This window comes from Lissotriton vulgaris, chromosome 1_1, assembly GCF_964263255.1.
Source record: "Lissotriton vulgaris chromosome 1_1, aLisVul1.2, whole genome shotgun sequence".
NCBI classification, from domain to species: Eukaryota; Metazoa; Chordata; class Amphibia; order Caudata; family Salamandridae; genus Lissotriton; species Lissotriton vulgaris.
In genome coordinates this window covers 1,941,507,780-1,941,530,188 of record NC_141685.1, presented here as the reverse complement: position 1 = coordinate 1,941,530,188, position 22,409 = coordinate 1,941,507,780, and the positions used below count along the sequence as shown (strand labels likewise).

Here is a 22,409-nt window from a genome sequence, read left to right as displayed (position 1 = left end):
ACACACCTCCGTGTACGCCCTAGTGCACGCCTTCTGTTACGCACATGTGTTCTTATCTCGTTTCTTTCAGCTGTTACGCCTTCTGTATCCATCACCATTGTATGCATTTACTATATATAATGTGCACTGTTAATAAAGCATTGTCTATCCCTTCCTGAACCCTCGTGGTGATGGAACATGATACCATGGTTCGAACCATTCCATTACATGGAATAAAACCCTTATAAACTCAGACTCCACGGACTCTGCCTCTCATTTTGATTGAGCTATTTTATTGAACTTATGCCGCATAGAAATTCCGCATACGGTAAATTTATTTACCACATAATTGGCGCCCGAACAGGGACCCCTCCCCCACCTTACACGCCGGCGATGCGTCGCAGGCCTTGCCCCCTGCCACAGCCGTGACGGACAACTACGCGTACCCGCAGGATTTCCTGTATCTCCCTCAGGCCTACGGAGGTGACGGAGACTGCGATCGACATCCAGACGAGGCGGTGAGGAGTGCGGAGGATCCCGACCAGAGCCCAGCCGAGAGAGCAAGGTCCGAGGTGTCTAGAGGCCCACCAGTTCCGAAGTACGAGTCGAGTCCAGTCCGGTCCAGTCCAGTCGAGTTTCTGAGGCCTTCCGTTCCGTGCTTCCCGGTGAGTACCGTTGCTGGGGACGCATCGAGACGGGTGCATTAATTTGTGTCCGGTCAAGACGGGTTTGGGTACACAGACCCGGTCTGCACTGTTTTAGCAGTGTATCTGTACTGTTTAGCAGTATATCCTGTATCCAGTTATCTAGTTATTGTTCGTTCTGAAATGTTTAAATGTATTTTAATGTTGTGGTATGAGTGATTGTTTGATCGTCATTCCTGTGTTCATTGTATTAGTTGTGTCCGAGTAAGTATCAAGTATCAAGTATCGAGTTACAGGATGCCTCTATTCTCTAAACTGAGACAGATAGGAACTAGAAAAGGGATACTTGAGGAAGCTGTTCCCATCCCACCCAGGGACACTCTCGGTTATTTTATGTACCACAAGCACGGCTTAGACGCTGTATTATATCTCGACTTGTGGGTGGATTATACTAAGGACTTAGAAGAGAATCAGAAATGGCCCGCTACAGGGACATGGGATGCCGAGTGCATCATGAGAGTAGAAGAAGCGTTGTGGAAAAAGAAAGCCAGACAGTCACAGAAAGATGCCATTGAATTATGGCGTAAAGAATCACACAGACGGACAGAGAAAGCACTTAGAAAAGCAAAGAAAAGTAGAGAGGATTCTGAAAAAGCCAAAGAAAAAGAACTACTAGAAGAAGGAGAACGAGTTAGAATGGAACAACACGACAGACAGAGTAATGCCATTTTGACAGGATTGTATCCAGTCCTGGCCGAGGGCCTGCCCAAGGCGACCCCGGAAACACCAAAAAATCTGCCCCCTCCATTGGTTCCGACTAAATTACGTCATAAGACCGCAGCAGACATTTTTCTTTCTTCCTATTTAGACGATGTAGCTCCCGCATATACTAATGTACCTGCCCAGGTCCCACCTGCTGACGGTAACCTACCCCCTGATCATCAGCCCCCAGGTCCGCAACAGCAGACCCCTCCCGGTCCGCTTCCTGCACCCGCTCCCGTTGTTCCCCCTGGTATTCAACCACTGCATCCATCTAACCCTTTTGGGACTGGCACGGTCCAGGTTCCAACCCAGTTACAGCAGGTACCGACCCTACAGCCAGGTTATGCCCAAGCCTCCGCCTCAGGAGGTGCTACAGGAGGTTATCGAACTCCACCACAGATACATCGAGTAACAATGAGAGAATTAGCGATGGCTCGGACACCTAAAGGTGCCCCGGCCGAACAGCTTAGAAGAGAACTCACAGATTGCAGATATGACACAGTGCCTGGTAAAACAGGACCCATGTTGTTAGCGTCACTACGTTTAAGACGTGTTACAGAGTATTTGCTATTACTACCAGAAATGCCAGAACATCTAGACAAAATGTATCATTTTATTAGAACAGGAGAAGGACTGGAGAGTGTGGGTAACGCCATGTCACGTCAGAAAGTTGAGAACAAAGGTCTAATCATGCGATTTTTGGTTAACTGTTTAATAAGAGAACAAGATCAGGCAGGTTTTCCACAAGATGAGATGGATAGATTGACCAGATGGAGCCAGAATATTGCGGATGGTAAACATGATAGAGAGACATGTGTACATGCTATGGTTAGAAAGATCCGTAAAGAAATAGTAGATATACATGCACGTCGAGAACCTGATGAGCCACTCGAATCAGACGGCCCAACTTCCTCACAGGAGGAGGATGATACAGAGGATCTAGCAGAAACATCGCAACAGTCAGACAAAAAGATGATAGGATATGTAGGTAGAGAGAAATTTCCAAGACCGTACCCTTTTGATAGGCCCTTTGATAGACCCATTCGTAAACAAGAAACGTTCGAAACCAAGAAACATTACCTTTGCCCGATACCAGAGCGATGTACCCTTGAACATGTGTTCCAAATGACTGACAAAGTATTAAAAGAAAGGGTAGGTTATCAAGAACTCAATACCCTACGTGATCAGGAACTAGCTCGGTCCGCAGTACAGTGGGCTGGAGATGACAGCATATATAAAGATGATTCAGTAGTGCAAACGTTTTTAAGTCTTATTCCAGAAGAACAGCGACTAGCTGGTATATACATGACACAACACCTCATTATACAGTATGAAAATAGAGCATCTGACCCAGGTCCGTTATATAACTTACTACAGGACTTACTCCTGAGAAGATGGAGAGGTCTAGGTACTGAACTAATTGAAACGATTTTAGAACAACACCACAAATATAGAACGTTCTTGGCTCCACATCTTGTTTCGGTTCCACCCCCAGTCAGGAAACCATTCCACTTTGACTTTGACAAACAGAATCCTTTACGAGAAGTACATCCAGTCAGGAATGCTGATGATACCCTTACACGTGTTTACGTATACACGCCTATAACTAAAATGGAATTATTAGAAATGAAGAAAATAGTGCCCAGTCATGATAAAGACCCTGCAGGTTTTCACCGTGAAATAAAAGACATGTTACTTATGGGAGATTACACCTATCCCGACATTATGAAAATATTGAAAGTTTTATTGCCTGCCGGTATTTACGAGAAACTCAAAGAAAAAGAATGGGAGGTGGGAGACCAAAAGATTGATTGGGCTGCATTAGAAACAGAAGAAACTGGTCGAACCCCAGGTTTAGATCTTGGGGATAAAACCAAAGCATTACCAGGATTGTTAGTACAGGTTTTGCCTAGAGTTATTAGCAACTAAAAAGGAGGACTAGGATGCAATCTCAGCCTGCAAACAGAAACCCGATGAAGACACTAGTGATTTTTATTCCCGATTTGAGAAATGTTTTATTATCAATAGTGGTTTGAAAGCAAGTAGTGAGTCATACCCACACCTTTTTGTATCCAAATTAGTCGAGAATTCATTGCCCCAGGTTAAGAACCGTGTACTGAAAGTCGAGAGCACATGGCAAGCTAATTCGCCTTCACAAATGTTACAAATGTTACAGTATCACCAGAATAGGATCAGGGAAGAGCATGATCATGAACAGAGACGTATGAAAGACACGAAAATGAAAATGCTAGTTGCTCAGTCAGTTCCAACTGACGGTCATAAAAAGGGTACTACACAAGCCAATAATTCAAATTCAGCAGCTCCCGTTAAAGGGATATGCAACTATTGTAAACAGCCAGGTCACTATGTAAACGATTGTGCAGTTTTGAAACATAACATAGCCACCGGTAAAACTAAAGAGAGACCGCGTCCTCCTAGACAGGACCAGGCCCAACAACCCGTTCCACAGAATGTTCAGCCTATGCAGACTACACAACAGACTGTAGCGGTACCACAGCCACAACCCATTGCCGCAACACAACATGCAACGCAGCAGATGTACCAATATGCACAATCTGACTATCCCGATTATCAGCGATACACATGAAACAGCCTAGAGAGGGAGGTTGGCTTGCCTCTTATTGAGGTTCCTGTAGATCAAGAGGGTCCTTATGTACATAGTCAGGTATTAGGGAAAGATAGAAAGTTTTTGATTGACACAGGGGCAAGCAGGACAACAATCAGTCACGACGAGGTTCCAGGGGCACCCCTCTCAGGCTCACAGAATGTTTCCCTTGGATTTTCAGGAAAACCTATTGGTAATGAAGTATCGAAACCAGTTCCCCTTGCAGTCGGTCCATTGTCCCGCACTACAGATTTGTTGCTCACGAAATCATGCCCAGAAAACTTACTTGGAATTAAGTCTCTGAAAGCTCTAGGAGCTGTAATTTGTTGTTCTCCGGAAGGAGTAAGATTGTTTCTGCGTGACTTTAAGGGTCACTATGTGTTGAGAGATATTGATCCCAGATTACAGAATGTTCCTGCACATTTATGGGCACAAGGCCCCACTGATGTAGGTTGCATGCACATTACTCCATATCGAGTTACACTCAAACAAGGTGTTGTTTTACCACGAATCCGACAATACAAGTTACCTCCAGATGCTGTAGTGGCTTTACTGAAAATCATTGACGAGCTCATTGCACAAGGAGTGGTTGTAGAAACCGACTCAAATCTATGTAATTCCCCTATCATTCCAATTCTTAAACGTACCGACCCAAATGCACCCCCAGTTTATCGATTAGTTATCGATTTACGAGAATTGAATAAATGCATTGTACCACAATATCCCGTGGTCCCAGACATTTCGTCCCTATTGACTGCTATTGATTCCGAAGCGACGTTCTTCACTGTAATCGATCTCAAGAACGCCTTCTTTAGTGTTCCTATTGACCCGGAAAGCCAATATCTTTTCGGATTCTGTTTAAATGGCCGAAGCTTCAAATTTGCACGCGCACCTCAAGGATTCACAGAAAGCCCCAGCATCTACAGTCAAGCATTAAAACGACAACTAGACAGTATTCACATGCCACCCAATACTGCCCTACTTCAGTACGTCGATGATCTACTGATCACCACCCGTAGTGAACAAGAATGTGAACAAGCATCATTGACAGTTTTGCTTTTCCTGGCGGACAAGGGACACAAGGTGTCTCCTTCAAAGCTACAATTCTGTGCTCAGCAAGTGGTGTACCTTGGGCACTTGCTGACCAAGTGGGGTAGGCAGCTTACGCCTGAACGAATACAGTTAATTGCACATCTTCCGCAACCCAAGACACAGAAAGAAGTACGAGCCTTTATTGGACTCACTTCCTATTGCAGACAATGGATTCCACAATATGCATTCCTAGCTAAACCACTCATACAGTTGACAACACAGGAGGCAGCGTCTTCGACTGTCCTCCCTTGGACTCAGGAACATACACAAGCTTTTGACGAATTAAAGAAAGCCTTATGTCAAGCACCAGTTTTAGCAACACCATGTTACAGCAAGCCTTTTACACTTTTTGTCACCGAACGTGGAGGTACTGTGTTGTCAGTACTCACCCAGGATCAAGCAGGCTCACACAAACCGTGCGCTTATTTTTCTAGTACATTGGATCCAGTAGCCCAGGCTCTGCTTGCGTGCTTGAAAATCTATAGCAGCAACAGCTCTAGCGATCAGACAAAGTGATTTCATAGTGTTAGGACACCAATTGACAGTACAAGTTCCACATTCCGTGGAAGTCCTTTTAAACAGAACACAAACTCAGCACTTGACTATAGCACGACTGACAGGTTATGAATTGACATTGTTTCAGCCACACATAGAAATCAGACGTTGCAATACATTGAATCCTGCTACACTTTTGCCATTAAGTGAGACAGACCCTTTGGCACATGATTGTGTTGAAGTCATTACCATTACGACGAAACCCAGACAAGACTTGACAGATATTGCATTACCAGATCCAGACCTGACACTTTATGTGGATGGTTCATGTATGAGAACAACTACAGGAGAGTTAGTGGCCGCATATGCAGTCACAACAGAAACTGAAGTCTTAGAAATACATCGCATTGACACACTGTCAGCCCAAGCAGCAGAGCTCATTGCTCTGACCCAAGCCTGTATACGAGCTAAGAACAAGAAAGTTAACATATACACGGATTCACGTTATGCATTCGGAGTCGTACACTACTTCGGTGTACTCTGGCGAGAGAGAGGTTTCTTGACCTCTCATGGAGCCAAGATCCAGCACGGTCCCCTCATTCAAGCTCTGTTAGACGCAATACATTTGCCTACAGCGATATCCATCATGAAGTGCAAGGCACATACGAAAGTCACAGATACCATTTCCCAGGGTAATGACCTGGCAGATCGAACAGCCAAACATACAGCTCAGACTCATACTCACACAATTGACATGACAAAGGCAGTAGTCCCGACACCGACACATTGCATGACAGTTAGGGATCCCGCCCTAGATGTAATTGACATACAGACACATGCTACACCAGACGAAATCAAGAAATGGACTGAACTAGGAGGGATACAGACAGAGCAGGGATGGATGACGAAGGGAAAAGCCACATGGTTTCTCCCCGACTCTATGGTTCAAGTTATCATTAACACAGCACATAGTCCTGCACATTTAGGAGAAAAAGCCATGTTAGACAGTATTCAAAACCTTTGGTTCAATAAGCATTTACGAGTAGCAGCAAAACAGAAAGTGCGTACTTGCATGATCTGTTGTCAGTTCAACCCAGGTAAAGGCATTCCCGTAGAGCAAGGTGGATTTCATCCTCCCGATCACCCTTTTGAAGTCCTCCAGATGGATTATATCCAGATGGAACGTTGTCGAGGATTCAAATATGTCCTCGTAGTTGTATGTGCACTCTCCCGATGGACAGAAGCATATCCAGTCCCAGATTACACTGCTCCGACCACTGCCAAGCAGCTGGTACGTGAATTTTTCCCCAGGTATGGTTTGCCCCGTATCGTGTACTCAGACAATGGTCAGCCATTCTCGTCCGAGCTTATGAAGCAGGTATCACTCCTGCTAGGATATCAGTGGAAGTTCCACTGTGTCCGACATCCCGAGGCAGCAGGTCTCGTAGAGAGACACAATCAGACCCTGAAAACACGTCTCGCCAAAGTATGTAAAGAGAAAGGCATAGATTGGATTATAGTCTTACCAGTTGCACTTTTCTATATGAGAATGGTAGCCCATTCAAGAACAGGGCTATCCCCGTACGAGGTGGTCTTTGGTAGGCCACCAAATATGTGGGGGACGCCTCTGCCTCGTAAGATCACAGATGTTGACTGTAATATGCTGACAGATTACCTTGCCTCCTTGATGTCTGCACTACAATCATGTCGTTCACAGGTAGCAGCAGCCTTTCCCGACAACACCGAGGTGAAGTCACACGAGATCGTCCCTGGAGATCTGGTGCTTATCCGGAATTTTGATCGGAGGAATCCGCTGGAGCCCCGCTGGCAGGAGCCGAAGCTTGTTCTTCTCACAACAAGGACCGCTGTTAAGGTGGAGGGCCGCAAAGGCTGGCTCCACTCGAGTCATATTAAGAAATACCATGGACTGCCGCCAAAAACAGATTCCCAGCCCTGCCCCATTCCAGAGACTGATACTAAACTCCCCCTGGTAGAGAAAACTCCTCAGCAGGAGTACAAACTAAAATTGAGATCTAGCAAGTCAGACAGTTTAATTGTTTAAGTCCTCCCCTAGATGAAGCGGTTAGACAGGTTCCTGACATGTACAAGTTAGATCCCAATAGAGAGAGAGATAGACAGAAACAGATCAAGAAACGAAAATATTGTAAATCTCTCCGCAGCCATTGTATTGTTACATTATTGATTATGTTTTTTCTGAGTCTTGCGATTATTGCTGCAAGTTTATTATTACACATGTACTTTCCTATCTCCATACGTGCACATTCTTCCTCAAATGACACTGTCGAGCATACTTTCAGTGAATTGCCCCCTCACGAGTTATCTTACCGACTTGCGCTGCGCAACAATACTTTAATCAGTATGTTACATCATTCTCACCAGACCAGCAACGCTACAAATTGTTGGATATGTGGCCGACTCCCTCCTTATCAGAAATACAAGGGAGTTCTGCCCCTCTTTCCGTACCCGTTTACACACAATGGTTCCTGTGGTGCATGGTTTAGTTTAATGAACTCTTTAAATTCTGATTCCATAGTTTACCAGGGCAATTGGGTATGGGGAAATCTGAACACAGTTATGCATAAAGTATGTTTCCCTGACAAGGAGGGTCTGCCACAAAGGACAGGGACCGATCTAGAAAACGAAGTGTATGGATTAGGTAATTTTACACTTAACCTCATGATTCTGAATGTCCAGTCCGATACAAAACCAGACTTGCCTGCTATGTCGGTGTTACCAGTCAAGGGTGAATTATGTGTCAGAAAGAATGGTTCAGTACACCTAGGTCATAGTAAATGTACTACTGTGATTGAATTCAGTGATAAAGGCAAGTCTACATTCAAAGCTTCCCGTCATTCCTATTTCATTTGTGGTCATACAGCTTATGTTCGCTTACCTCTAGACTGGGATGGTACTTGTTACATTGCCTTCCTTCTGCCACCTGTTTTCCTAGCCCCACCTGATTATCATAGGGACTCCCATCAAGTACACAATAGACCCAAGAGAGATCTCCCGATTGTCGACTATACTGAAACAGTATGGGAGCAATACACAGACTTTAATAAAGGTTTCTTTCCCTATTTAGGCACTGTCTCGAATAGTAAACTGATACGTAAATTAACAAGAACACTTGAAGCAGTAGTGAATGAAACTACTTCCGCCCTAGGCAACCTAACAGAGGAACAGTCTGCTATGAGACTTGTTGTTCTTCAGAATCGTCTTGTTCTTGACGTCATCTTGGCCGATAGGGGCGGAGGTTGCAGAGTCATCGGATCGAGTTGCTGTGTTTTCATTCCAGAAAATGCACCATCAGTATATAGAGCCATAACCCGTCTCCACAAGATTGCAAGTCAGATACACCAGAATCCAGGCACCTGGACGTGGTCCGGTTGGTTCTGGAGCGTGTTATCAGCCTGGGGATGGAAGGTCCTATCCTTCCTCGGAATAGCCCTTCTCATAGTATTCAGTTGTTGCCTATGTTTACAGTGTGGGCCAGCGATTTGCGGCTTGTGTGCCACATCATGTATTCCCCATCCAAGTCCACGTTCTAAATGCCACATGATAAAGGAAGAGCAAATGATGTTATATGAACACATAGATGGACTAATGAAGATTGATATATCATGAAGGGTCCGTAGGGGACAAGGAGGGAATGAGGTAAATGGAATTTTTATGGTCAATTGTGTCCCCTAACGTAGACCCCAACGGCTCCATGTACGTGCTTCAAGTACATGTAATTTCCCTCCATGACCAGATATGAAGACGCAAATACATTTGCGTCCAACGTTAACATGTCTTCTTTCAGATCCACCATGAATGGGTCGATTATTCAGTTCCCAAGTATGCCGTGCCACCGTCTTTACATGGTGCACTTTCACGTTTTCCTGGCTCTGTTGAGTTAGGCCCTGATTTCTGCCATCGAGCCCTTTCTGCCTTCCTGTCTTCTGCCTCAGAAAGCTGCAGCCTGGATCTGCATCCATGACCTTTACCTTACTCCCTGCGCGGCGAGCGGTGCCCGGCTCGGCCTGCTTGCCTGCCAAGACAATTCAGCCTTCAAGTTATCTGCTCCGCTCCTCGAAAATACATTCCTGTCTAGTGATTTAGGTAAACATCTCCCCAGCTGCAGAGCAAAGGGCCCGGCCTTTCTGTCTCCATGCAAGTTATTCATTGCTCCTGTTACCATGGTAGGCCCATGGCCCCTCGCATACACGTAGACACGTAGACACATATGCACGCACAGCAGTCAGTATAGAATAGCCTCTGCCCGAAAGACCTTTCCTTCTAGATAATACAGTTCCTCAAACACAAGATATCAGATATGATTGGGTTTAGGTTGTTCTGACACGCCAGACTTCTGTCTCCCCATATAGTGCTAAATGTCGAGTCCCCTTCACCCTCCAGTTCCACGTCAATCACACGTCATGTTGCCTGCGCGCGCATCGAGCCATATATTTCTGCTGACACTGCAGGATTCCTCTATGAATCCACCCACTTGTGACACTTTCCTGTGACATTTCTAGTACACACCTCCGTGTACGCCCTAGTGCACGCCTTCTGTTACGCACATGTGTTCTTATCTCGTTTCTTTCAGCTGTTACGCCTTCTGTATCCATCACCATTGTATGCATTTACTATATATAATGTGCACTGTTAATAAAGCATTGTCTATCCCTTCCTGAACCCTCGTGGTGATGGAACATGATACCATGGTTCGAACCATTCCATTACATGGAATAAAACCCTTATAAACTCAGACTCCACGGACTCTGCCTCTCATTTTGATTGAGCTATTTTATTGAACTTATGCCACATAGAAATTCCGCATACGGTAAATTTATTTACCACACTATGGCTATTCAAATGGGGCTCTCAGCAGCCGATTTCTATACAGTTAATGCCTACTAATTTAGATAAAATGTATCTATGTTCACGTTTTGACTTTCAAATATTTTCCAGTTTAAATGCACTTTTGATATGCAGCCCCGCACATGTGGAAATGTATACATATATATTTTCACACATGTAAATAAATGATTATGTATCAGTATAGATGCAACTACCTATGAGTAGTTCTAGAACTCTTTAAAAAGTGGGAAAAATAAACATTTACACAAAACTTGAACGTAAGCTTCATTGCCTCGATTTACGAATTTCTTTGACAATCGTCATCATAAAGATAACATGTGCATGTGTGTACGACGTCGTTTGGGAAGTTTAAGAATTCAGTAAGGACGTGTACCCTTGGCAAGTACTGTGTTTCAAGGCACCCTCTTAAAAGTTAGGCGCTAAATAGGGAAACCGATGCAATTAAATAACAAGGCGTGGATCATGCAATGCATAGAGATTGGTACAGCGTAGCGATGCGTTCAGCTAATTTTTCTCAGTTTTTCCTTGAGACAGAATCCGGGTGTCTTTTATTTTATGTGTTTGGTTTATTGAACACATGATGTTGCATTTTCGTGAAACCTTACACAAGAAGAAGACGAGGCCGTGTTGTTCAGTTCCTATTGAGGTACTCAAGCCAATTAAAGACCGGGCTCAGTAAGGGTGTAGACATGTTTAAGGCTTCTACCTAGCTCTTTCTGCCAGGAACAGCTCTGCTTGGTATTACGTAATGCAAACAGAACAAGCCCAGGAGTTGTAAGCGCACACGCGCGCGGCGAAAGTGAAAGTGCATTGCGACTCACTTGGCGAAAGTGAAAGTGCATCGCGATCGCAATGCACTTAATGACCCATGACAGGAAGTGAACGTGCATTGCGATGCACTTGGCGAAAGTGAAAGCGCATCGCCATCGCGATGCACTTAAGGACCCATGACAGGAGGAAGGACAGATGGCCGCTGTGCGCATGCAAGCTTGCGTGCACGCAAGCTTGAGGCCACCAAAATGCCCGCTTTCTAAATGTCTTGCAGGGCAGCACATGCGCTGGCTCAGGCGAGACCTACAAATGAGTGAGTGGGTGGCTCCACAGGACTTCCAGGGCATAAAAAGTGCCCAGATGAGGTGGACCAAGACTGTGTTCACCTTTGCCCCGGACAGCCCATCATTCAGCAATCAACAACCAGAGTCACAAACGGGGCGTGTTCCCTGCGCTCTGCCCCAGTCCCAGGAGCGTAACAGAGGCCCCGTAACAGAGGCCCCGGCTGACCCTGCAATGTGGGGAGGGGGGAGTTCCTTGTTTTGGAGGTAGCTACCTCACCTCCTAAAGTCACACCATTGTATGCCTTGCAGAATGTGTGCAATCGCATTGACTAATAAAAAGGTGAGCGCTTGGGAAAGTTACTCTGCTTTCTCAAGCAGGGCACCTGCAACATAGGGAGGCCCCAACCCTTCGGTGGGACCCCATTGAGTCCAATATCTGAGAGATCTGGGAGACGACGGGTCCCTCATCACATTTCTCAGAGGTGGGGCATCATTGTGTGTTATACCACTGTCCGGACTACCCCTCACAGTGCCCCCTGCTCCAACTATCAGCATTCATAAATGCACAATATTGAGTGAAAAGAAATGTACAAAAGTATAGAGATTGCATGACTGCTGTCTGACTCTCTGCAGGCAGAATATAAAAATGTGCCATGGGATTCCAAAATCAGCAAGTTGTCGTTAGCACACACAGTGAACATGTTTTTGGAATGGGGGGAGTTTGGCCTTGGCTAAACCGCGACACTTGCAGATGCAGCCAAGAAGAAGAGAAAGCACCCTCCAGAGTGAAGATGGCAGACCCGTTAGCTGTGTCTAGGGAAGTGAGAGGAGAAGTTTGACAGGAGTGCAGGGCTGGAGTGCAGAAGCTAGGAGAAATAAAAATATATATGTATATATTTGCAACTGTGGTGTCCTTCAGCGCCCAATAATATCTCCGATGAATGGCACCTACATTCTTTATAATTGTATGTAAATTATCCTTTTTCGAAAACGGTAAATAAACCCAAAGGGGAATAATAGGTAAAGCATTTCTGCTCCACTGACCCTGATACTCTCACCCCAACACTCCCCCACCTCTAATAATACCGGCCAAACCCCATATGTCTTTCAGACAGCTGCCAATCGTACTTCTACCACCTAATGTACAACGAGCATAGGGATAGCCTGAACTCGCAGTTTCACTCCATGGAATTCTGTGGAGTTACATAAAAATTCAGCTAGATTCAGCGGAGTTACAAAAGCAGGGTGGAATCTGCACGTTTTCCTGGTTTTCCGTGCTGGAAGCTTGTTCGGCACTGCAAAATCATTGCGAGCCGCACCACGCCATGAGTTAGAGGGCGCTTCTTCTTTGCTTCTGCTCGGATAGATTTTCTAGTCGAGCAGCAGCTTTCTCATCACGAGCTGCAGCTTTCTCACTCTGATGTCCGCAAATACTTGCGACCGCCCACGTTGAGAAAATATTGCTGGGTGCCATCCTAGCACCCGAAAATTGCACTGGGTGACGCCAGTTTGCGCTTGACAACTTAGCATTGGCAAGTCACGTGGGGGAAAAATTCCGCCACGTGGCGGTTCACAGTATAAGTCAGGCTGCTACAAAATGAGCAAAAAGTTTAAGATAAAGTGCTACCAAAATATAGATTTAAGTAATATCTAGTCTGTACACAGTGCAATTTATTAATGCCTATCCACTAAAAGCACACACTTCACAGCTCAGCTAGTAACTCCCATGCAGTACCACTCAAAAAGAATACATCTATGTCATCAGGAAGGTTCAAATACTTCCATCAACTAAAGCCAACACTGGCTTCCAAGCACACTTAACAGTTGCAAATTAACCAGTTGCGCACATTAACCTTTCAGGCAAGCAGTCACCCTGGCAAGAAGGCTTGTGTAGCCATAAGCCCCTCCCCCGAATTCACAGCACAGGAGTCTCCCTACCTTACATTTCAGCTGGATCAGTTCAGCTCTCGGAATTAACCGTCCTGGGATGGTTCTCTTAACACAAAAAAAGGTTGGGGACCTGTTTTTCCCAAATTAGAAAAGTATATTCACATCGGGCCCCTCAGATCCCGCCCAGTTCGACCCCTGACCACTTCGACCACTGACCGCTTAGCAAAGAGGGGGCTCGGCTAATCTGGGTCCAGAAACTCTCCCCCCAGCCCATCCCCATATGAGGCACATGAACGTGCCAAATGGCTCAGGATAGTTTTATTACTGTATGTCTCGTGGGAATTTTTTTAAATCAATTAACTCAGTGTCAAAAAGAAGATACCACAGCACCCAGAAAACTGCTATACATTAATGTTAGCAAAAAATTGGTATAATTTGCGCATCTAAAGGACACCACATTAAGGACGCATGAAACATGGCTGAACATGATGGTCTACATACTACTCCAAGTCCATTAAACATGTAGCACTGAGCCGAGCCTCTTTTTAGGTCGAGGACCGAGAAGGCTGCGCTTGCGCAGTCTCCGGGAGGAGAATTAATGCTTCTTAGTAGGGCTGTAAAACCCGCCTCCCTGGCCAGTCTCTCCTCCCTTGGCTGGCTTCCTAAACGGAGGCCAGCCATTGGAGGAGAGAGCCGTCACTCCGAATTAGCCCCGTCTTTTTCGGATTTGGGGGCGTCATTTTTGCTGTTCTTTAGACAGTGACATCATCCGTCACTCAGAACAGCAAAACCACGCCCCCGAATCTGAAATTCTTCGGGCTTTGCGGCTGCCATTTTTTTTTTCTCGTCTGGGGAGGATCGTCTTGTTTGGCATTTGCGCATTACATTTTGTTTTAATTTTGGATCGTGATGGCTGGCCCTTTCATCCCCGCCGCCGCCTGCCAGAAGACTGCAGTGTGCTCTGTCTGCCGTTTTTTATTTTATTTTATTTATTTAATTCACCGGGAGCCTACCCCGGATTGCCGCCACGAGTCGATCTCAAGCCCCCCCCCCCCCAGCTGCCAGCCGGGGATCCTCTGAGAAGCGCTGTGGCCGCCTCCAAACTCCAGGGCCGCGGTCTACGTCATGAGGTGTTTAACCTCGGCATATGTGACAAAAAAAAACTTTAATTTTTCTTCATTTAAAAAATGCCCGATGTTCCTACATTTGAAACGGAGAAGAGTGTCTCTTTGAGAAACCAATGAGGGAACGTCATTGTTCGTGTACTAGGGCGAGTGCACAAGGTTTTTGGCAGGATTGGGGTAAAAATGAACCTTTTGCAAATTACATACTTCATGCGTGAGCGTTTGCTACGGGTTTTACTTACGTATCTAGATGGAATATATACGAATGGGCACATGCGTGCAGCATACACTTCGGGAAGAGTTTCCTTTAGCCTTTGTGAAGTGGGCGAGTGAGCTGTGCTGCTAATGTGATGTTAAGCGCAGAGTGATGTTTTGACTGAGGTCTGTCCCAAAGGATGCTTCGTTTATCACCCGTAGCCCCGCTCCCTCCCCTCCCGTCTGTCTCAGCAGATGCCTTGCTGCAGAGACGCCACAGAAACCTCTCTTGACAGGCACAAAGGCCCCCGCTGAGGCTGCAGTTAGCCCCATTGCTCACAGACAAGATCACACAGTGTGTGACCAGTGAGCATCAACACCCGGCGCTTGTGGGGTCACACCAGGAGGGGGCGATGGCTGGAGTAGGACAGGTTCATGAAAAGACAGACCCAAGACGTGTTCCTGCATCCCTTTCCCAGCCCGCCGGATTTCAGGAGCGGTCCCACAGGACAGGGAGAGAGGCTTTCCGAATAGTAGAGCCCTGGGGGGTGAGGGCTGGGGGCTGGAACAAGGGCCACGTCCAACAGGTCCCAAGAGCTTCTGACATATACGCTTTTATAACTATAAATCATTTTACAAAAGTAAGGCTAACTTGGGGGAGTACAAGATTTAAGTGGAGTCACATGGTTTTCTCGTCGCCATGTGTTTGTTTACAGGCGCCCGTGTTCTCGTGAGTGCATCGCGGGCAGACATGCTGGTAAGTGCGTCTCCCAGACGGGCAATTAGGAATCTGAATGGGGGGAATGTGACCTCTCTAATGGGCGAGGGCGAAGCTGCCTGCAGGGGAGAGCTGCATCTCTGTTGGTAAACAGAAATGTGACTCTCAGGGCAGCCGGATATCAATAAGGGAGAAGGGAGGAGTCGCAAGGGCAGACGAACGTCTCTATGGATTAGTGTGAAGACGCCGATGGGGCGTCTCTATGAGTGAGTATGCAAGGTACAATGAGCACTTTCCGGGTGACCATACATTTCTGAAAAACAGTATGCCATCTCGAAGGGTGAGCATAAAATTGCTACAGGGCAGTATGGCATCTCTGTGGGTGAGCAGAAAGTTGCTGTAGGACAGTATGGCATCTATGTGGGTGAACAGAAAGTTGCTGCAGGGCAGTATGGAATCTCTGTGGGTGAGCAGAAAGTTGCAGTAGGACTGGACATCTCTGTGAGTGAGCAGAAAGTTGCTGCAGGACAGTATGACATCTCGATGGGAGAGCATAAAGTTGCAGCAGGACAGGACATATCTGTGGGTGAGCAGAAAGTTGCTGCAGGACAGTATGACATCTCGATGGGTGAGCATAAAGTTGCAGCAGGACAGGACATATCTGTGGATGAGCATATAGTTGCAGCAGGACAGGACATATCTGTGGGTGAGCAGAAAGTTGCTGCAGGACAGTATGGCATCTCTGTGGATGAGGAGAACGTTGCTGCAGGGCACTATGGCATCTCTGTGGGTGAGGAGAATCTTGCTGCAGGGCAGTATGGCATCTCTGTGGGTGAGCAGAAAGTTGCTGCACGACTGGACATCTCTGTGGGTGAGCAGAAAGTTGCTGCAGGACAGTATGGCATCTCTGTGGATGAGGAGAACATTGCTGCAGGGCAGTAATGGCATCTCTGTGGGTGAGCAGAAAGTTGTTGCTGGGCAGTGTGCCATCTCTACTGTGTGAGGAGGAAGGTCCCTAGAAGGCGGTGTGACCTCTCTAATGGGCGAGGAGAACTGTAACTGTGCATGCAGGACAGAGAACTTGACGCCCCCTCCATTTATCTTCATATTGACGGAACAGTGAGGCCTTGACGGTAGACCATTGGAAGAAGAGCGCCTGAATCATTACATTAAACTTGGAATTATTTGCGAAAATTTCCCAGTGCATACCTGGCATAACCCTTACCGTTGATCAAAGATTTATCACTGCAGGAAATAAGTTTAATTGGATTCGGACGCCCAATTCTCTATCTTATCAAAAATATGATAGCTCAGAAGCAAATAAGTAATCTGGGAATTGTGAGTGCCTGCACCCTTACATTTCTATTTCAAGCGCTGACTAACGTTGTTCCGGGTTTAGGCAATAAACTATTCTTTTAAGAGAACCATTCAATGCAACGCTAGTGCATTGCCCTCCTTGTGTAACATGCTGCCGCGTTGCAGGGAGGTGTCATATGTTCTCCGTTCAGGCTATGCACGTTTCCTCTTTACTTTAGGGGAAGTCTGGTAGATGCATATGTGTGGGGGACGCCGTGCGTGAGCAGGCTATGCACAAAGTACTGGATGGCCTGAGTTCTTGTGGCTTTGTCCCTTGTTTGGTGTGTGTATGTGAGGGTCCGCATATGAAACCAGATAGTGTGAGTAGGGTGTGCAAAGTGTTGTGAGGGTTGCATCCCTTGCCTGCTATGCGAGAGGGTGTGCACATGGCACTAGATGTGTGAGAGGGCATGCAAAGTCTTGTGAGGGCTGCACCCCTTGTCGCCATGCGAAAGGGTGTGCACATGGCACTAGATGTGTGAGAGGGCGTGCAAAGTGTTGTGAGGGTTGCATCCCTTGTCGCCATGCGAGAGGGTGTGCACATGGCACTAGATGTGTGAGAGGGCATGCAAAGTGTTGTGAGGGTTGCACCCCTTGTCGCTATGTGAGAGGGCGTGCACGGGGAACTGGATTTGTGAGAGGGTTGTGTAAAGTGTTGTGAGGGCTGCATCCCTTGTCGCTATGCGAGAGGGTGTGCACGGGACACTGGATGTGTGAGAGGGCGTGCAAAGTGTTGTGAGGGTTGCATCCGTTGTCTGCTATGTGAGGGCGTGCACATGGCACTAGATGTGTTAGAGGGCATGCAAAGTGTTGTGAGGGTTGCATCCCTTGTCGCCATGCGAGAGGGTGTGCACGTGGCACTAGATGTGTGAGAGGGCGTGCAAAGTGTTGTGAGGGTTGCATCCCTTGTCGCCATGCGAGAGGGTGTGCACATGGCACTAGATGTGTGAGAGGGCGTGCAAAGTGTTGTGAGGGTTGCATCCCTTGTCGCCATGCAAGAGGGTGTGCACATGGCACTAGATGTGTGAGAGGGCATGCAAAGTGTTGTGAGGGTTGCACCCCTTGTCGTTATGTGAGAGGGTGTGCACGGGGAACTGGATTTGTAAATGCAATAGGTCCTGCATTTGTAAGCGATTACGCTATTGGCATTGTAAATGACAATGCCATTTATTTAACGATTAAGCTATTGGCAATGTAAATGACAATGCCATTTATTTATGATTAAAAAAAAAAGTCATGAGTAATGCCAATAGCTCTCCCTTTAATAATGTCGAGTCCATTGCATTGTAAATGCTTGTTTACTATCAAAGCATGGAGTGAAAATCCAAGAGCCTCATAAAAAAAAAATCCCATAGCAACCCTAGAGAACACTTTAATGTGTCCTTTATGGTAGACAACAGTAATGTAGAGAGCAGCTATGGACTGCGCAGTAGTCATACTTGGTTTCTGATTTGTGTGCTATACGCCCAGGCTGGGCGAGTAGCCAGTCTGTACGGTTGCCCAGCCAATGTTCCTTACGGAAGCCATGACTTTTCCATCACCTCAACTTCTCTTCTTCCTCCGTTAATAACCAGGAGGATTGCTGTCACCGGTGAGCACGAGCGATGCCTCTTATTTCAACATTGTTCATTGTGCTGCAAAACAGGGAGCCACATATCAATAAAAGAGAGATGTTTCCTATAAATCCTTTAGAACACGCGACATTGTAGCACGCAGGTTACATATTGAAAGGAAATCCACGAGCTTAAGCTTGGCATCGGGGAGCGGAGGAGTTTATATCATGCCAAGAAGGGTAAATCACAAATGCCGTTTTCATTATTGGAAAAAAGCAATAGCGAATGAAGGACGTCATTATTTTTGCAAGATACAAGCTGATTTCATTCGTGTATGAAAGGCAGGGCAACCTGACAAATAATACACGGGAAGTGCAGAAATCCTATTTCGAGGCAAGCTGTGAGTGTGACATTTCCCTTTTGAAATGTTTGGTGTGACACGCTGGGAGGGAGTGGGGGTTGGGGGTGGGGGTTTATTCTTGACAGCATTAATGTATAGAGCCGTAGGCTACAACATAGCTCTATCCGGGATTGAGATGAACTATAGTTTATTTATCAAGTGTAGTGTGACCACTACTGTAAGTTCTTTCTCATTGTGAACTTTGGAGTAGATGATGTTGTGAATGCAGATGTTTGTGAGTAGCGATACAACGGCAACGATGGGCTTTGACCGGTTGGAAAGAAGTCACTGCTAAGATATACTGAAATCTTCACTGGCATGTTTACTTGCACCTTTAGCTGAATTACTAAACCATGTTGCAAAAAAAATAATTTAAAAAGATATAAGGAGGAATAGCGAATCTACTATGAAATGAATGGAACTTATATAGCGCACAACTTACCCTGGGGTATCTCCGCGCTTGCTTAGGGGACCCGTCCTGGTATTCCCCTGTGAGATAACCCTGGCAGGGTATCCACAAGGTGAAAGCCAGGCATCCCACCGCGAGGGGCCGTTGTGGAGATTAAGCAAGCTATTGCCCAGAGTCGCAGAGTGTGAACCCGTGAGTCGAGAAGGCACCGGAGCGAGAATTAACGAGTCCGTGGAATTTTTGAGCCCAAGACCCGCCGAGGCGGGAAATTGAACCCTGGTCCAGGGTCGAACTCAAGCTCCAGGTCTGCCGCCTCTAACCCCTGAGCCACACTTCTCACTATGCTCCTCAGGCCCATGTAGGTGGTCCACAAAGGCACCTCCGACAATATAATCAATATCAAATAATGATTATGAGGTGACACAATAAACAGCTGCATGGTATCAATATTGAAAGCTAAAACGCGAGGCATTATTTAAATCATAGTTGTATGTGTATAAAAATGGCTTCTGATATATGCAGTGCTTTAACCGGTATTGCCATTAAAACGATGCAATCAATCATAGCTGGAAGTGGGTGGGGGGCGGAGAGTTGGTTGAAATTCCTCAAATAGTTTTACTGCGATGCTTTGATTCAATCTCAATAGGTTCACCTGGAATCTCTATCACATTAAAAAAGCTGGGCTGTTAGAACCAAAAAGAGTGTGGCATTGGAGACCAAGATAAGGTTATTGTAGGCAAGGATTGATAAAGTGCATTATTATCCTTCGGTTTTAGGTTTCACCTGAGACAGTGCATGCACTGTCACTTGCAAGAGATTTTGTTAACTAAAAGGGGGCTTGGAGTCTGTCCATTGATTACCATTTGTTGGCTTCATCGCCACTCTTATTTGCTGGCTCCTGATTCCGTTTTCACTTTCTGTTAGTTTGTTTCCCCCTCCTGCAGAGCATGGAGCAAGTACTAATTGGTTTTGGTTGAATAGTGTCCTTCTATTGCTTGTGCATAGATGGAGGTACTTTGTATCTTCTTCTCCCATTGTGGTTTCTGTTGCTTGTTCCCAGTTTCCCTCCCACATCGTTGCTTACCTCCTTCCACGTCGCTGCTTGCCTGTGGTTGCTTGCTCGTGGTTGTTTGCAACATTCTTGTTGCTTTCCCTATCCCCACAGGCCCCGTTGTCCCTAGCCCCTTGACATTACTATAATATAAATATGAAATCTGATTAAATGGGGAGATATCCTCTCCTAAATGAGGTAAGATAGAATGGAATGTAGTCTTCGGAAAGCCTTTGGATATTGCAGTAGCAATTTGTTAGGTTGTTTTAAGATTAGTTAAGATAAATAATGTATTTTAAGGTTTAGAGGATTGTTTTCGAGATGTTCAAATTAGAGTCTATCCTTAATCTAATTGTATGAAGTAATGAGAGTTAGCATTAGAAATGTGTTTTTCTTTCGTTTCGTTATTGCTGTCTTGTAGGAGGGAAATTTGTAACAAATGCATTGTGAAATGTGGCAGAGAGGAAATGGCATTAATGTGTTTATACTATATATTGACTTCTGTCTATCTCTGATGAACATTAAGCAATAAAACTAAATTACTGAAGCCTGAGGAAATATGTTTTTTTTAATACATCAGTTCCTTTACTTGGCCATTTCAAAGTATCTTAATTGAAATAAATAACACGGGCTTGCAATTTACTTAAGTCAGTGTCTGGGTCTCATGAGCCAAGAACACAACAGGGCCTAGGCAATTAAAATATCATTCGTCTATGCTGGTGCGATTGGTAAACCTCCAAGTGTATATTAAAACCAAAGTATTCATTCATAGCAGCTTGCTCTTTATTACAAAGACGCTTCACAAACTTTAAGGTCTGTTTTTGTTTGTGTTTTTTATCACTAGTGTTTTGCATCTCGCTGCATTAGACCTGGATTTGTATGACATTTTGGCTGCGCTACTTGACTGCGGTGCTGACGTGAACATAGAAGACGATGAATGCCGTACTCCGTTATTCTACTCTGTATTTGCATCAAATCTACACAGTGCTCGACTTTTGATTGAGCACGGTAAAGCAATTTATATTCGTTCTTTTCCTGAAAATACTTTAAAAAACGACTAAATTATGATACAAGTGTTACACCTATTTTTCATTGTGAGCATTTCCATTTATCTTTATTGTAGGCACTCTAGTACCTTTTTTCAGATAGCTAATAATGAAAGATATCTCTCTTCTTATTATGCTTTTTGCTGTATCATTTATATCCATTTATTTGTAAATGACAAGCTAAAACAGCATGTTGAGATTGCTGTGTCAGAACATGAACATTGCTGTTGAAAATGTGTTTTAATAGCCCCATAATGCTTTCATTTGTTGGGAAGTCATAGCGAGCTGGATAGAAGAAAAAGCGAAACTACCAAATTCAGCCACATTAGTTCAGCTCCCAACAGTGCTTAAAGTGAGCTAGTAGTTTCCGGTGCTCAGCCCAGACACTTAATTGTCAACATAGGCACTTATTAGAGCCTGCCACATGGTGGCGCTGTTTGTCTGAATTTGTGATAAGCACAACAACCGTTCTTTAATAATTTATTATACATTAAAATGACTAATACCTGTCACCTAGTCATTTTAATGTATATTAAACGTCTGTATTGGCACAATTGTAGAAGTATGATGGTTTGTTGGGTTGGTACTGTCGTTGGCAGCAATGACAGGGGCAATGCCTGGCACAATCTACGATGGCCTCCCGACAAGGGCCCTGGCAATTATTTATTACAAATTATTGGCAAGAGAGGATGTATCTGGATGTCCCAGGGGAAGTGTGTGACTCAGAGTGAGTACTACACCCTACTGAGGCGTTAGTTGGTATGATCTTTAAGAATGCTGGGTTTAGAGGTGCTGTTCATGCTACAGGACAGTACACAGTCATTGCATGTGAACAACAATTTGGATAAGCATCAGGCCCGCATGGTTATAAAACAGGTTATGTCTTCTATGTTTGGTGCAATCATTGTGGGAGAGAATGCACAGGTGTTCAACTTCAGGCACACCAAGGAAAGGTTATCATATTTGTTTTATGAGCAGGAACTTCGCTAAAGTTATCCTCAAGCAAATGGTTTTGTAGAATTTTGTCCTTCAGCGATTTAGCACACTTATCAGTAGCTAGCTTTATATTAAGCATGCTCCAAAATTCCATTTATAATTGTCTCTAGAACAGAGTTCTCCCTTGAACGAAG

General features: G+C 45.3%; 1 protein-coding gene across 1 annotated transcript in view; it reads left to right on the top strand.

Moving 5' to 3' along the window:
• Window positions 1-22,409, top strand: part of LOC147751412 (transient receptor potential cation channel subfamily A member 1-like) — a 978,460-nt gene that overhangs the window by 919,203 nt on the left and 36,848 nt on the right. Inside the window, exon 11 of the mRNA XM_086938479.1 lies at window positions 21,078-21,241. Coding sequence (XP_086794605.1) covers window positions 21,078-21,241 — 164 coding nt within the window. The remainder of the gene's footprint in view (window positions 1-21,077; window positions 21,242-22,409) is intronic.